Source organism: Euwallacea fornicatus, chromosome 8, assembly GCF_040115645.1.
Source record: "Euwallacea fornicatus isolate EFF26 chromosome 8, ASM4011564v1, whole genome shotgun sequence".
NCBI lineage: Eukaryota > Metazoa > Arthropoda > Insecta > Coleoptera > Curculionidae > Euwallacea > Euwallacea fornicatus.
The window spans coordinates 5,600,512-5,618,403 of record NC_089548.1 but is presented as its reverse complement, the minus strand read 5'-3'; the positions used below and the strand labels follow the sequence as shown (position 1 = coordinate 5,618,403).

The following is a 17,892-nucleotide window of genomic DNA, read 5'->3' as shown; positions in this document are numbered from 1 at the left end:
AATTTTAATTTGCATACCCACATATTACTAGAATTATAATATATACCATAATACGTTGAGTTATTGTATTATGTTTTATTAAATTGATAATGTCATCCGTGATTTTATAACGTTGACCAAAAGTTGTACAATTTCAATTCAAAATTGAAAAAATTTCAATTTGAAAGATAAGTAGCAAGCTTTTTGCGAAAATGAATTGCAACATAAATTTTATGATGAAAGCGAGTTCAAAGTAAATTGGTGCAAAATTTTTTGTAAAAGTACGCGTAATCTTATTATTGTACAAAGTACATGATTTTAAATATGAAGACAAGTAATCATAAAAATATAGCAATGCTATATTGGTATGAAATTTGTGTACAAATAAAAAAAAATTAGAATGCCAATTAAACTTTCATTTTCTAAGAATTAAAATAAATTCTGGATGTTTAGGTGAAGGAAACATTACAAAAATGACCTACAAAAACATAGTTTGAAAACTAGGTTGTACATTATTTGAATAAATGACCCAGAATTTTCAAATAGTTCACACGGGAACTTGTTAATTTTAGTTGGTGTATTGCCTTAAAATATTTCGTGGTAACCCTCAAGTCCTTGTCAATTTTCTTAGTTCAAGTTTGAGCTGAATTAAATAACTGGTGAAAAAAGGTTAGTAAGAAATACAATAAAACAGAATTCTTTGTTTGTGTACATTATTGACAATATTGACGTGTCTTTCTTTAAAGTCTGAGGCAGCCAGTTCATTATACCACTACACTAAATATGAACACTAATCTGATCCCTGACAAAACGGTGAAACTACGTTTTTGGAGTCTGGATTGCACCAAATATAACCCGCTCGTTGCGTCGGTGTCAAAAACATCTGATTTTGTTTTCCCAAGGTGGAAATGTGTCGTAGTCATTTTCACGTTACAACTGTGACTCAATATGTCATTGTCAGCTGAAGTTGAAAATATTTTTTTCCAAAAATTTAGTTTAAAGAAAAAAATCTTTTAATGTTTTAAATAATTTTAAATTGTTTTGTTTTAAAGCAGATCTGTTATAACAATTATTTAGAAAAAGCATAAGTAGTTTATAATCGTTTTCAAAGCCTTATTATGGTTTCCATTATTAAAAATCAGTTACTGAAACATTTATCTAGGTAAGATGCCTTTTGTCTACTGACTATTGATTGTAATTTTGTCGCTTACTCTGTTTACAATTATCTTCATCACCAACATCCTGAAACTCTTGGGGCGGACGTTGCAGAAACAGTTGTTGTGAGACCTGTTTCCCCATTAAAAATAGCAATAAATTATCCCTTATAGTACCCTTCCTTCCTCATAATACTTTACAGTACTTGTTTAACTTAATATGTCCACTACCAGCCGCACCACTGGTGGTGCCTAAAGATTGTGTACTTATGAACCATGAGTATTACTGGTGAACGTCACTAAGTATCTACCATAGCAAATAGGCTGTAAAGGGCAATTATTAAACAATGCTCGATATTTATAGTTCATAACCTATTGCAAAGTTTTTTTTTTGTAATCATGTATCACAACTATGGCTTTCCAGAAATTGATTGAAACTTTAAGGTGGTCTGCCAAAAATAACCATTCAAATAATACTGGATGGCAAAACTGTCTGCAGTATGTATTTTGAACTCTCCAATGAATAGTTTGTATTTGGATTGTCATATTATGCACAAATATGCTTTAATGGCAGTCAAATCTGAATCATTTTATACTAGCATTAGAAAAATGTAACCCTCAATTGCATGGTGGCAAAAGTATATTTAAAATTTTCAAATAAATGAAATTGCCTCAAAAGTAACATATATATATATATATATCCAGCAAAATTAACTAAACATTGAAAGTTGCAATTTAAGGATCCCACATAACAATTTTTTTATCAGTATTGAATAGATTTTGATAGTCAAAAATTATAGGTTTTTGTTTCTTATAATTTTTTACCATAACAATTATAATCTATATGGATTGAGTGTGTCAAATAGTCAAATATAGTACAAATATCATGACAGAATTAATGGTGTCACAAGGTGTCACTAGTGATAGATATGTTCAAGTTTTAGTGAATAAATTTTTAGCGATGAACCTATGTTGGAAAAACATTGCTTACACAACAAGATTAAATTTCTGTTATAGTGCTCATAAGTAGTTTGTTATTTACCTTACACAACCTGAGTTCTTGTCACGTACTTAGGTGCGTATTTATTACAAGAACCTTCTTATTCACAGGTTCACAAAAAACCTCTCAGCAGATAAAATAAATCTCAGCACTTTCAAAGGTGAAGGTGAATTAACTAATTTGGAACTGAATGAAGATGTGATAACTGACTTATTGGAATTACCTTGTTGGTTGAGGTTGACCAAGGCCTGGTGCAATAAAGTGACATTCAGGATAACCTGGACAAAGCTAAAAAATGTGCCAATATGTCTGGTAATAATTATTTTAGCAAACAATTCTACTAAATATATTTGTGTATAGTCAGTCACAAGAGTATTCCTACATCATTTAAATTGTTAGTATATGAAACGTTTGGGAATTATAATTGAATATTAACATACGTAACATAAAAGATGGTCTAAATTATTCGCTTTCGGGTAATTCAATTATTGAATGTCAAATTAGTATTCATATACATATAAGAGTAAAATATCATTTCTGGCAGGTCACAAAAATATTAATACAACTGAATGCTGGGCTGATATTTTTCAAATAAAAATTAACATATAAAGGTATTTTCTAGATACATACATACAGATTGGCTCATTTAAAATAGTCCACCTGAAATATCTTGAATATAATTTTTTTCTTTGGAAAACCCCGAGATACATTCATTTTAATATTAAGGGGGACATTTTTAGATTATAAAATTGTAGATGTAGAGTCATCTCCCTAAACGAGGTGGCAACCCCTTCAAGAATCTTAAATAGTACTGAGGGTCAAGTGGCACATCAAATCAAAGGAATTTCAATTTTCTTTACAAGTATGGTGAAATTTTTTTGTTTCGCCTTTAAAGAGAGAACCTCTGATTTGATATGCCTCTTGAACCCTCGTGCCGTTTAAGATTCTTGAAGGGGTTGCCACCCTTATACCTTACGACCTTATACCTACGAATTTATGATCTAAAAATGTCCCCTTTAAAAATAAAATTGACGTGTCTCGGGGTTTTTCGAAAAAAAATTCATTCAAGACGTTTCAGGTGGACTATTTTAAACGGGTCCCCTGTATATTGTTGTTTACATGTGTTTCTAGATGCATGGGTAACATGTTTTAACAATATTTTTCAATAACAACAAAAATGGGTTATCAAAGGCAGGAGTGTTCTCAAAAAATTAGAAATTTAATAGTAAAGTCACATAAGGCAAAAATCGTACGGATAAATTAGTAAAATTAGTAACAGAAGTCGTTCTAGTGTGCAGTGTGTTATAAAAAATGAGAAAAAACTGGAAGTTTCTCTAGAAAATCAAGAAATTGGGAAAAAAACTAGAAAAACACTTATTTGGAAAATTAAAGGAAATCCAATATAGAATGTTTCGATTTTAGCAATGCGAATGTCGCAATCAATAAGTATGTATGTACACCGCGTAATATTTATAAAGATCATTTGGACTATCTTATATGTTGCATATGTTAATTTTCAATTATAGTTCCCAAATGTTTGCAATACTAATAATTTAAATGGCGTGCGAATATTTTTGTGGCTGACAATATTAAAACCAAAACGACTGACCCTACATGTAATAGGATAATAGTGAGCTGTTCGCTGTTTGATCAAATTAGTCGGCATAATTATTTTTACAGAGTCTTGATGAAGTAGACATAAATGTCGAAACATGTGAGGAATTGAGGAATATGTCTAATGACATTTCACCCGCTTATGGTCCACCTGGAAAATACAGCTTTATTCATAAAGTGATTGATGGAATTACAGTTACCGTAAATACCGTAAACATTTCATTCAAGAGCCCTGCATTTGTAGCTACTCTTCAGGTGCAATAATCAAAACGAGTTTTATATTGGTTACTTTTATATTGTTTTTGTACAGATCCAACGAATAGTCGTTGAATCTGTAAGTCCAAAATTTGTTCGGATGGACTTACCCTTAACTCGCTTAAAAAACCCAGAAAAAGGCCAATTATTGATATTTAAAGAGCTACAGTGGCAGACTCTAAGAGTCGAAGCCAGGTCGACCAAAGACAGTACGTTAACTCCGCTGAGGTTGCTGACAAATCAAGCGAGATGTCGCATTACCATAAAAAAAAGACTTTCTGGTAATTATAAGATTATTTTATACCAGCAAAACAATAATTGAGACTATTTGATAATTATTTTTAGACTGTTTTATACTCGGGTCTCGGTTAGTGATTATCTTAGACGATTTACTGTGGGTATTGACTGACTCACAACTAAAGGCTGCTTTGCATTTTCTAAATTCTTTATCAGGTTTAATAGAAAGGGCAACTCAGTTAACTCGGAAATTAAAAGCAGCCAGAAAACTAGAGGTAAACTAAATAATGAAAATTTCACAATTGCCATAGTTAATTTTTTTTATTATTAGGAACTGCCTGAATATCAAGCTCAGTTAGCCCAGGAAGCGCTACAAAGCTTTGCACTTAAATCTGCTAAAGCTTCAAGCCGTATGTTCGCTCAGTATGATGTCATAGAGACATCTTATCATTTTTTGTCCAATCAAATTGTCTTGCATTTATGTGATGACCCAGGAGGTAAGATTTTTTTTACAGTCTTTCGACTTTGCTTTGAGACTTTTCAACTGAATTTTAATATAATTTCAATATAAAGAACAATATGCAGCTCAACTTCATTAGATACTTTAAAATTAATGTGGTTACACAAGCCACACCACATTCTGAGACAGACCATTTAAGACAATAAAAAAGAAGTTCATTATTAGGAGGTTAATATTAAGTTATGAAATCAATAAGAATTTGGTAACATTTTTGTTAATTGATCATCTATTTGTGGTTCATTTAATCAACCTTGAATTCTTACGATTACCAAGATAGTAATAATATTACTATTTAAAGAAGCCACCCTGTATATTTTTAATGAACAGATTTGGATATATTATTAATGGCATCAAAAACTTTTTTTATGTAATAAATAATAAAGGGTAACCATAAAAAATCATTAATGTTACATGTTCGTTGATAATAGTGAATAGCTTATTCGATGCCCTACATTTACGATTCACCCCTTATGCGAGCTTTTTTTTAATGATGAATTACTTTATGAAGTGCTGTGTTGAGTATGAACTATCTTACAAATCAAATTCTACTTAGTTGCAAAAACCAATATTTTTATTTTTATTCTACAGATGGAAGATCTTCATATCCAAATCTTCAAGACGGAGGTGCACTTCAAATCTCCATTAAACGGTTTCAAGTGGACTTCTATCCTTATCATTTAGCTAAAGGTAAATTCATACATTGGAACCAAGAAGTCTTGGACAGCTTTGTTATGAGAATGAGGATAATTAGAGACAAGTACAATAGTAAAGTTGTAAGGTTTCGTATTAGCCTTAAAATCACAACACATCTTATTATAACTTGATCAATGCAATAGCATAATGATAATTTTCACATAATAATAGTAGAAAAATTTAGTAATCAGCGCTATGAATTTTCTGAAATGGTTTTTTAAAAAATCAGGTTTGACTCGTTCAAATTCAAATCAATTTTTATAATTAACATTTTTAATGAAAATTATTATATCCTACCGTGCCTGGTATGAAAATTGTCATCATATGACTGTGTCCTATATTTGGGAGTTTTTTTTTAATAGAAAGTATTTGTTTTCATACAATTCTTCAATAAAGTGCTTTAATGTTAGTGTTTTCCTCTTTTAGGAGATAGAAAGCATTGGCCAACTTATAATTCCTCATCTACACCGCACACAATTTGGCAAGAGCAGGCTTTAACATCATTTAAAAATAGATTTATGGATCTGGTAAATTATAATAAAGTTCAGCATACTCCCTTAAGTAGAATGCCAAAAGTAAGGACTTAATGAATGATGAGTAAACAGAGATTTTGCTAATTCAGCTTTAGGGCGATTCTCTAAACTCTGACATCCAAAAGCCAAATAGTCCAAATTCAAGCGAATTGAAGAAAAAATTGCAGCTGAAATTGAATAAATTAATGACAACATCGATTGTATTACGGGTGGATGATTTTACTGTTTACAGGGTAACCACTTCTGGCAAAAAACAGATTTTGAAGGAGTTTCTTTGTGGTAAGTTATCAGTACCTTTTAGGGATATCTATATTTTTGTCAGTTTAGATTTATATTTTTCCCAACAACACTTTTATATATCCACAGTTTGGCTAGGAATTTGTTTTTTTTTTTTGTTGGCAACGATGATCGGATATTACTTGATATTAGTTTTTGAACTAAATATCAAAGTTGAAAAGTATTTCTTGAAATGTTCATTTTTTGTTTATTAGCAAGCCATAAGAGGAGAGATAATAAGGCCACAGGTACCATTAGAATCTTTTGTTTGCGTTGTTTGATTTCTGTTAGAGGGAGCTTCTTACAGCACTAGAAAGTAGCAACTTAGAATATTAGAAAGTGTTCATTTAGATTTCGTTTAGAACAATGCCCTTTATGTTCTTCCTCAAATTTAAAGGATTGCGCTTCTTTAGAAATGAACGAGCTCACACATTCTCATCATGTAGGTATCTTGAGAATTTAAAATTTATCGCCGATAAATTAAACTATGGTGTATAACGCATAGTAAAATCAGCTTTATGGAGACTTTTATTATTATAATTTACACAGGGCGTAGAATATATATAAGGTACAATACAAAGTTCTTATCTTTTTAACTTGTCTGTAATATTTATCCATTAGTTTATGCATTATGTGCTATATAAACCCAGTTTAACATTAAATCAAAACTAATGAAAGTAAAATATTTGAAAGGGTTGTTAAGAGCAGAACATAATTTTGGTAAGTGCATGCAAATTGCTTCATTTATAGCTGGTCTTCGAGGTCTACGTATTAATTACTCATCAACTTAATGATAAGGCAATTGATACGACATAATTAAAGATTTCTTATCATTATAGTTAAGTGGTCGCACCTTTCAGGCAAAAAATGGAAATTGAACAATGTTTTTGTCAACTGAAACAATCTTGCTGGTTGTAATAGTTATATATCTTTATTTTTATTTAAAAACCCAAAGAAAAACCAGTTTGACAAAGAGCTCAGCAAAATTTAGGGTTATATTTGAGAGATCCTGAACACTGAATGGAACAAAGCATTTAAAAATATAGAGATATAACAATACTCATTAGTCAGGCCGTTAATCTATGATTAAATTAACGCTTGGCGCTAAGAGTCGGTAGTACTTGTAGGTCTATTTAATTGTTGCACATTAGTGTTGAATCATTTTCTGCTGTATTTAGTCAAGAAATATTATGTTAATAATTTATTTTTTAGGAGACAGAGGAAGGATGACTTTACCAAAAGACGCTAGTATAATTCATGCAGAGTATATTTACTACTATTATCCTAGTGATGTTCCCTTTCCAGGTAGGTACGGATAAAAATGTTATATTCTGATAATTTATTATTTTCTTACCGTTGTTATCTCATTGTAGTACCACCTCCAAAGTTTTACGTCCAACTGAATCCAATTTTAGTAATTTTTGATCGAGACACATGTCTATGGCTGAACTGCTTCCTTTTAAATCTATTTAGATCATTTATGGACCCCAATAACAAGGATCCTCATAATAATTTTACATATATTGATATAAAAATTGAGGCCATATTGCCTAGGGTACGTCTTGTCCGAATCAAGCAGTTGCCGTAATTAAGTGTTCTAGTTTTAGTTGAATTTTGAAAGTACGGATGAATACCACAATCAAAGAGATAGGCCAAAATGTCTTAGCATCCAAGTTACTAGAGCTACAATCACCAATGTAAGGAGTTTGGAGCATTCCTCACGAGCAGATTTAGGTGCGTTACTTCTAGAGCTAACAATTATTTAGAAACTGACGCATTTTTTTAACATTTAGCAAAATGTATAGATTCGTTTTATATGGGTTCCCTATTTTTTGGAAGCGATTTTCCAAGCCAAACGGACGATTTCTACTTAGTCACTCAAAAGTTTCTCAACCACATTTCCGCAGCTGATGACGTACGGCAAGTTCCCAAACAGCTAGAAATGTCGTCTTTGGAGAACCCGGTTTGTTATATGCTAAGAGCAAAATCCATTTTTTTATTATTTGCAGCAGAATGCGCCCAAAAAATTTGATATGTTATCCATTGTATACTATAACGGGTATTGGTAATCAATTTTGTGTTTGGGTAGAAGTAGGGTGGTTAGACTTAATGAGTATACATTTGATCTGATATTGCTGATGACAATATGGTCTGCTAAACACTTATAATTTCATTTTTAAAGTTTCTATTTTACCAAAAACCAAATATACAGTGTTTAAATAAAGTACTGTATGAACTTAAATATTTCCAATTTTTTTAGATTTCCTTTTTGTCTATATTATATTTCGCTTTAAAAATCGCTCAAAAATATGTTTGTCTTGTTCTTTTTGTTCATTAGTTTCAATTATACGGAGATCCATTACAAAGCAGGCTGCAAAGAATAAGTAAATGGCTTAAGACCTTTAAATCAAAATATCCAGCAACTTAATATTAGAAGTAACTTTCATGGAAACCTCACAACTAACCAGTGAATGAGTATTTATTTCATAGTATCTATGAAAATTATCGTTTTCCTCATGATTGACACGCGTAGATCTTTTCAGGGTAGCCAGCTAAAGCGGGAACTTTTCTGGGCGGACGCTAGAGATGTGTGGTGCATTTTCTTGGACCCTGTATATGGAGATTTCCTTGGTGCTCAGTCAGATTTTAACAAACCTATACCTTTTCTGGAGGCGGTTCCTATTACCATTTGGCTGCACGCGAGTTTTGATCCCAATAGCACTCTTGAAGGTCAACGTGATAAAGCCAAAAACGCGGGTATTTTGTATGATACAAGATTTCAAAAATAAAAGACAAAAAAAATATCGTTTCAGATATACACGCGTTAGCCTACATATCAAATCTAGTCAGTGTTCAGTTGAACCACTATCAATATTTGTTTTTAATGAGATTAGCCGATCAAGTGTCCGAATTGGTTACATTTCTCAATATTGATTCGGATAGAATAATGAAGGTAAGTGCAATTTATTAACTTTCTAACAGCAATACTAACTTCAGTAATACGGAGTAAGTGCATAAGTAATACGTGCATGGAAAAATATGGATAAATATGTATGTAGGAACAATTAGGAGCGGGTCCGCACTAAGAATGGAATATTGAAGCACAAATGGGAAGAGGCCGTTAGATTACTCGACCACAACACAACATACTTCTGGGCTTCACCGGGCATGTGTGCACAGGGGTCTCATTGAGAGACAAAAATTAAAATTACTACTTCGCTGCTCGCAAAAAGTCATTTCAAATATTAAAAATACAATATATATTTTAATACTTTTTGAAAGATCCTGTAAAAATCTTTTTATCAGGCTTCTTGTGACAAAGCAAGTTTTCACATACGAACCCAAAATGAATGAATTTTTTTCACTGTTTATTTTGTAGTACTAAAAGCTAAAAAAGTTTGCTGGTTAACAATCCACTGTTTTTTTGTCAGTTTATTTTCACCAGCGATTTTGTTTAAAGTTTGAAGCATTATGCGCCGTCTATTCGATGGCTAAAACAACTAAATATTGTAACACATTTTCAGATGGTTAAGAGGTCTACCATCGTCTTTATTAAATATAAAACACTGATCGAAAAAAACAAAAAAGATTCTATTTTAAATAAATAAAACGCATTTATTTAATAATTATCAACGTCCTGCCGAAATATTTACCGCGTTACCTTATTGTCTCAATACATTTCAGACAGATGGTGAGTCTTCTCTAGTTGTTGGAGCTATTATTCCTCAAGTAGAAGTTACTTTTGTAATGCCGCCACAGAGTCCAGGAAAAGAATCTTCTGGTGGCGATGGAGAGTCGTTTGTACCTGACTTTTCTAGTATTGATGATATTACTGTCGGTAAGTTCATATTCATATTTTAAAAAAATCACATTTGAAATGTTACACGTGAAATACTCTACTGGTTTCTCTAAAACGACTTAGCTGATTTTTTTTTTATCGTAACAAGGTACCATAGCCATCCGAAATAATGTATAAGCACTTACCCCAAACGGATTATTTGTCCCTAAACCTGTTGAAAATAGACATTTTTAATGGACAAATTAATCGCACGAATGAACGAACCGCCGTGTTCCATTATCAGTCCTTGAAGTAGTTGTGTTTGTTTTTATTTTTCTTTTACTTTCTTCTGCAGAATGTTGACATATTATGAAACGCATTATCGAACTAGATATGATGAAAAAAAAGCTGAAATCGTCTCGAGCTGTCAATTTTCTGAACACAGCTGTGTAAATGAATTATCCCGATTTTTTCCTTAAGTTAGCACTCCAATCATCAAAAAAATATAGCCAGTTACCGGATCTGTAAAAATTTTCTTGTGCAATAAACGGAACTTGTATAAATTTGTTTAGTGTTAAATAATCAGCTGAGCTGTTCTGGAAAAATTGAGTTTGAAATTTAATTATAATTTTCATTTAAATTTCGTTTGTAACATTTCAATTTTTGCTTAGTAAATATATTTATAGTGTGTTTTGTATGTCAGTATAACATCTCTTCGTTGATTAATTACCATAAGTTGTTGATTTAAGGTATTTTACGGAATAGTACACGCTCAATCCATCAAATTGAAAACAGCGGTCGTTTTGTAACGTATTCGGAAAACACTACTATCTTATCGCAGTCGCTCCCAGAGCAGAGCGAAGCATATGCTACAAATACTAAAAATCTATCCAATTCATCGTATTCTCCTTGCTTATTACCTAGAATGCAATCTAAGACTCATATTCCCAACAATATCAACGTTGGTAAGTTTTACAATATCTGCCAAATTGATATACAGATATCACCAGTTAAACTAGCAATATAGGGATTGTGCAAGTCAGACAAAAACCGTATAAGGTTTAATGTGCCTGTAATAAAGAGCAACGAAGCGGGTGGAGACATTCTGACCGACATTTCCACTTTAACGTTTAGATCAGTATCGATTTTGCTACCATTGTAGCGATGGAACATTTTTTAAACATCTGAGCAAAAATTAGCAATGTAAATAAATGAAACAAAGACGATTAATCCATCACTAGAACTTATATTAGTAAAAATTCTGAAACGGTAAGAAATCGGGTAGCACTGGACTAACTCCACTTAAATCAACCACTAGCCTTCCAATAAAGTTGGATCACATCGTTGGTCTTTGTCGGAGGCGTATTAAACCTTATGTAGTCCTTCTCCCACTTACACGATTCCTATGTTTCCACTGGAACTGCCGATACTTGTATAGAGCGTTAATTTAAATTAATTAAGATATCTTGGTTCACCATGAAAAGAAGTTCTTTTTCCCTGTATAAATTACGAACGGTGCCAAATGTGACAAATGAGTTAGGGAGTAAATTAAGCAGATGTCGAGTGTTAATCAGTACTGTTCATTATTTAAAGGTATGAGTTTCAGGTTATTATAACTGTCATGGTTTTAAAACTGAAATTTTCTATGCTCTGCTTCTGTTGGTTGCTACACAACGGTATTAATCACACCAAAATTAAAGTTTATTAAAACTGTCCTTAATTTAAATTGGGGAGAGGCGTCTGCATTTTATGGCGAGCCGAGATTTTCTTTAAGTTGGAATAACATATATAATTAAACTTGAAAATTTAATAGTTCCAGGACTTTCTTCTGTGAAAAAGGGTTTTAGTACTTTAATGTCTTCAATTGATAGTGCGTTAAAACAAAGCCCTGATGATATATCAGACACCATTTCTGTTAGAAGCGATGCATCAAGTGATTCTGAACAAATTGTTATGATCAACTTCGAGGAGGATGTTAGGGGTAGGTGCTAATCTATTTACTTATAAACACTAACAACTTGCATGTTAATAGGAATGGACTATATGTTTCATGTAAATGGGATGCAAGAGTTTGAACGTGTGGAAGAGGCGTCCGAAGTGCTCGAAGAAGCTAGTACAGTGACATCTACGAGTGACCATAGTTTGACCAGTAGTTGCCAAAGAAAAGATTTGGTAATTTGCTTTTTTTATGTTCGTATTTTTGACTAAAATTACATTTTCTTAGGTCTGTTTATCAACATTTAAACTGGCAAACGTTGAGTTTTTGCAACAGTCCAAAGGTTATTCGTCCTCGATTAAAGTTCAAGTTGGCAATATCTTAACTGAAGAGTGTTCAAGTATTCCTTGGGACGAATTTCAAGTACGTGGGTGGGCATGTATACCCTACAATGGCTTAACCATACGAATTTACGAGCAGAAAGTAGCGCTTCGAAGTACCTATTCAGTAAAATATTTTACCGTACACAAATCAACGTAACATGTTTTACTTTTAAAATATTTTATCGATATTTAACATCAATATGCGTGCGGTAAAGTTTTTTAACGTACATGCACCTGTAAAAGTTTTACTGCATGATAATATATAATTAAACATACAAAAGACAATAAAATTAGCGCATATGAGTTCGTAGGATAAATATAGCTAATGCATGCGAAAATATTTTTACCACAATCAATTGTTGATCGAGTTCCGCCTCGCGTCGTTCGATCAACTGTAATAACAAGTGCACCAAGTATCATTCACTGTACTCGTTAAGTAAATAGTAATATTGATTTAATTTTCATTAATATTATACTTTAATGTGATGAAAGGGGGGTTACTGTTATAGTACGGTTAAAAACCTCTAACAGTACAATTAAAAAAAATTGGCATCTTGCGAACCGACCGCCATAACTTATCTAATGCATTTCCCATCCAAATTTACATTGTGTATTTTAGGGTAAATTTAGTATGCGCTCGAGAGGTTGGAGCGAAAATCCCACGAACAGCACTTCCATACCGAAAGTCCGTGTCAGGCTCGATCACACATTAGCATTATCCGCTTCGTCCTCTCTATTACAGATTGACTTAACAGATAGAGACAACCTGAAGCGGGCGTTTATGGACCATGTAATAATGGAAGTGAAAGATTTGTCCTTAAATTTGAACATGAGCACTGTGATCGGTTTAATGGATTTTGTTGAAGACGAAATAATTCCAATTCCGTTGCCGTTAATTGTGAGTAGTTGTATACACATTAGAAATGGTGTGAAGGAGTTTTGTTTTTAAGATTTCCGCAGAGAATATTAAAATTCACCTCATCGAAGATCGACCACCTGTAAATATTACTTCTCCTGGGCCAATTCCGATAGACTTAAATGTAATCCAGGTTTATATCACTAGAAATGAAGGTGGAATTTTCAGTATAACAAATCAGAAACCTGAAGCTACGTCATTTTCCAAAACTCACAGTAAGAATATTTTCATTCGCACTTCAAGCGAGTGTTTGTGTAAGGTGGACCCATAAGAATGCGCAACCCCGTAATTCTTATATACAGGGTATCCCAGAAATAAGTGCCATAATTTGAATCAATAATAGAATTCGTAAAAAGCAACATTTTTTTTAAGTTCATTTTTTGCGTAAGTGGTATAATTTTTCAGTTCAATTTATTATAAGATTTATTACAATTTTGTTACTCATCTATGGCATTTAAAATTGTTTATCATATTTCGGATCCTTTGTATAGATACCTACGAAAATTTTTGCCTGCTTTGTAATGTGTATGTCTTTTTTTGCGAATAATCGATAGACACGTACAGTTAAGTAAGAGGAGTTATTGGGGTTTTACGTTATTTATTTTTAAAATAATTTAAATTTTTGACTTACCTACAAAAGAGGTTACATTAAATATTCAGATTAGAATGTCTTCTATTGTTGGAAATTATAAGAATATTTAGAGGAAATTGGGATTAACAAAACACGAATGCACTAACCGACTTCATTTATAATCGGCAGAAACACTACTGCAGTACGAGCATCGTAAAAGATTACAAGAAATATTTCCCATTTTATAAACACGTGAATCAGCTTGGTGCGTACACAATATGAGTCGACCGTGCCGAAATTATTATTTATCTATTACTATTTAGTTTCTAGTTTTCTACATAGATCTGTAATTTAACAAATCCAACAATTATTCCCAAAGCATAATTGTATTCGGCGTTTAAAATTTTCTTCTACCCTCAGTAACGTTTCCCTATCATTTCGACTCATTCTGGTAGCATTTTCAACGCGTCTTCGTAGTTGCTTAATTGTATCAACTGTAGTAAAATACATTATCTGTTTCATATGGCTCCATAAATAAAAATTGAAAGGATTTAAATCTGGGGATCGAGCGGGTCACGCAACAGAACCATTTCGATCTATCCACCTATTGGAGAAGTGCTTATTTAACCATTCTCGTACAATTCGGGCGTTATGACAAAGAGCACTATCATGAAAATACCACAAGTTTCCAGGAATTTCCAGCGAAACATCTTCCAATAAATGATTTAGTTCGTTATTTAAAAACTGCAAATAACTTCTACCATCTAATCGATCTGGTAAAAAGTAAGGGGCGATGGACCGATCGTTTATTATTCTAGCCCATATATTTATTGATAATCTCTCTTAAAAATTGCGAGGCCTGATATCATGGGGATTTTCATCTGTCCAAATGTGAGTGTTGTGCATATTTAAATACTCCCTCCTTACCTGGTGAATCCCGTTTCATCGGTGGCTAATACATAGCTAGGAAATTTGAAACCCGTCTTAGTTTTTTTAAAACCCAGTTGCACAAATGCTGTCGATGATGATAATTCTGCAATTGTAAACACTGAATTTTTTGTACATGGTATGGCTATAATTGTTGTTATTTTAAAGTCTTCCAAACTGAACTTTTTGACACATTGTGCTCTATTGCCAGTCTACGAGCGCTACTTCCAAGATTATTTCCAACACTTTCCAAAATTTGCAAAACGATTAGGCCGTTGTCTACCGCAATTTTGATATGCACCTGCACAAGTTCCACTATTTCGAAGTATTTGAATAATACGTACAAACGTGCGCCTATTGGGTGTAGAACGATACCGGAAACGATGCGTATAAATCCTACGAGTCCGATTAGAATTTCCACGGGCTTCCCCATAAGCTGACACCATATCAGTGTAGTTATTATTTGTAAATCGCGGCATTTCACACGAAAATTTCTCAATACTATCAATCGTAAACAATACAAGACTTGCGATGCATCGACCTTGATTACCGGTTAGTAAAAAAACTTTACGATAAGAAAATATCAACAAAATATCCAGTGTTTATTTGGATTTTTTTAAATCCATAAGCGGTTCCATGGAGTGATTTTAATAGATAAAAATGCGGGAAGTAAATGTGACTTTAAAAAAAACTTATTTGACAAAAGTTGTTATATTATAAGTTCTGTTACTTGTTGAAATTATGGAACTTATTTCTGGGATACCCTGTATATAAATATAGTCCGCGGTAAGTGTTAGAACTTTTAATGCAGTGCACACTTCTGTATCGAGTTTCTACTTCTCTTTCTCAAAGTGGTTCATTAAACTTTTCAAAAATATTACTTGAAAATATCCATAAAACTCTTGTCGCGTTTCAGTTCCTGACGAGTCACCAAGCTCTATTAAATTAGCAAATTTATTATCTGATAACGACGAATTAAGAAGAAAACTGCTCGCATTTGAACGCATTTCTGAAGAAAATAGATCTTTGCGGAAATCCAAAGAGGAAAGTACTGAAGAGAGCAATGTGCTAAGAAATCATTTAAAAAGCGCACAGGATGATGTAAGCTTGAATGTTTTGCTCCCTGTTACCCTAATTCCGACAACTCTTAATTTTCAGATAAGCAAACTTTTAGAAGAAAAAAAACGTCTTCTAGATGAGCTAGTTTCTATGCGCGAGCAATTGACGCCAACAGGCAATTGGAAATGGAATTCTAAGAGCTAGCAGTGTTGTTTCGACTGTACTAATTGCTGTAGAAACGATAAAAGCTCTCAGTAGTTAGGCAGTCAATTGTAATGGCGGTACCTGTAGGTTTTTATGTAAAAAAAAAGAATCAAACAATTTATTCTTGTCATGGTTTGTGACCTCTTGTTGTGCAATTTGTCTTTAAGACACGCTATATATGTTAATTTGATTATTTTATATTTTAAGATGTTAAACGTTATCGCATATGCGGAGAGTATAATCAAGCAAAAGTAATATTGAAGTGGAAAGTAAGTTAATTTTATTTTTAGTCCCTAAAACGCTTTTAGAACTGAAGAGTCCATTGCCAGACTTAGCGGTAAGTGTTATGCGAATAGAAAAAGGGACAACAATAATAGTCTTCGTCTTAAAAACATAACTCGCCATAAAGTGAAGAATTTTCATTTTTTCTTTAACCCCCTTTTAGCTTTTGAGATGGCTTTTAGTTACGTGACATTCCATAGTGTTCGGTCACGTTCTCCATTGCCTTTTTCAGGTATCCCGATTGCGGAGAAAAATGTAAATGTATAACTTGTCCAAGAAAAAGATATACTACATGGTGTTTGTATGTGTATTTTTATTATTTATTTAAATCTCACGGTAATTCTCTCGAAGACAAATATTAAGTTCGCATTTCATTATTTGCTCTTAATTAAATTTAAACTTAAATAGATCTTTTCAGCCGTTTATGGATAATAGTGGTGCACGAAAAATTTGAGGTTGTCCTTGGATACCTTTGGAAGATATAATCAATAAATAACTATTTATTCTAATAATTAAGTGGGAATATAGTTACTAAACAGAAGCGGATGATGGTTGCGAAAATCACGAACCTAACATTATGAAAACGTAACGCAACCATCTTTTTAGAGAAGACAAAGTGAAATTTATTTTAGAAAAAATCTAACAGACTCAGGAAAACGGAAAACGATAAATACTGAAATTATTTTTTCTTCCCAAATAAATCGAAACATTATACAGGGTCTAATATATCCTCATGAAGGTATTTCAGAGAGTGACAGTAAGTTGCAAAATAATAAAGAATGCAAATATACCCATGGTTAAAAACGTGTCATTTTTACTATACAGGGTGGTGAAATTTCACTTTTTTCTCGTATTGTACGTTGTTACGAATGGTATCGCTTCGACTTCAAAGTGATTCGATTTTAAAGATTTACACGCAAAAAGTAACATTGTCGTTTGGTATGTTTGCCTTTGGAGAATATAAAAATTCCAACGTACAATTTCACAGGTGTGTCGCAATTTAACTGATTTTGCACCTCTTACGATTTTCGAAATGCCGATGGCAACCAGTAAATCTGAATAAATCTTGCATACCTACTAATCGCGCGTTTGTGCATGGGAGCTCATAACCGTGCTGAATTAGAAAACTGAAATCGAATGCTTTCTATAGGATTCTTTAATTTTATGGGTTCTATTCATACATAAATAATAATTTTTATAGTTACAATTTGTGCCTATCACAGCTGACTAAGTGATAAAGTGTAGTTTCAGTTTTGACGTTTCGATGAATATCGTACAAATTGAGACAACACCGTGAACTTATTGTTTGTGACTCATCCGAAGAGAATTAGGTGTTTTATCAATTATACGAATGAATCACCAAACTGTTGCCTCGGCAAGAGATGTGGTTATTAGTAGTACCTAACCGTAATTCACTTCTGCCACAAACACGCTTCTGAAATATAGGACGTTAACACTAAAACATGTAACTATGTATTTCTTAAATTCAAATTTTTAAATTGACAAAGAAGTTTGTTATTTGGTAGTTTAATAAATTCGCGCATTGCATACAGCCAACACGAAAAATATTCGAAC

At 32.6% G+C, this 17,892-nt stretch overlaps 1 protein-coding gene across 2 annotated transcripts; it reads left to right on the top strand.

Annotated features, from left to right (window-relative positions):
- Positions 1-761: 761 nt before the first annotated feature.
- Positions 762-16,304, top strand: LOC136340571 (bridge-like lipid transfer protein family member 3B). 2 transcript variants are annotated; one of them, XM_066284757.1, is made up of 25 exons: positions 762-1,141; positions 2,244-2,445; positions 3,814-4,002; positions 4,058-4,283; positions 4,348-4,514; positions 4,571-4,736; positions 5,348-5,446; positions 5,879-6,027; positions 6,081-6,264; positions 6,477-6,509; positions 7,474-7,566; positions 7,635-7,816; positions 7,869-7,995; positions 8,055-8,224; positions 8,805-9,018; positions 9,075-9,214; positions 9,946-10,099; positions 10,789-11,004; positions 11,853-12,020; positions 12,072-12,211; positions 12,264-12,398; positions 12,978-13,256; positions 13,309-13,489; positions 15,689-15,873; positions 15,931-16,304. In XM_066284757.1, the coding sequence occupies exons 1-25, from the start codon at positions 1,098-1,100 to the stop codon at positions 16,033-16,035; spliced, it is 3,948 nt and encodes a 1,315-aa protein (XP_066140854.1). In that variant the 5' UTR covers positions 762-1,097; the 3' UTR covers positions 16,036-16,304. The 2 variants fall into 2 exon arrangements, with proteins under 2 accessions (XP_066140854.1, XP_066140855.1); XM_066284758.1 differs by lacking the exon at positions 6,477-6,509 and having other exon boundaries at positions 763-1,141.
- The last annotated feature ends 1,588 nt before the right edge of the window (positions 16,305-17,892 follow it).

What these genes read in the sequence shown, in the direction of transcription:
- LOC136340571 (XM_066284757.1), top strand. Translation starts at nt 1,098, where the DNA reads ATGGTTTCCATTATTAAAAATCAGTTACTGAAACATTTATCTAG. An exon ending in TTACTGAAACATTTATCTAG is followed by an intron (nt 1,142 to 2,243) that starts GTAAGATGCCTT and finishes TCTTATTCACAG; the next exon opens with GTTCACAAAAAACCTCTCAG. An exon ending in TAGTGATGTTCCCTTTCCAG is followed by an intron (nt 7,567 to 7,634) that starts GTAGGTACGGAT and finishes ATCTCATTGTAG; the next exon opens with TACCACCTCCAAAGTTTTAC.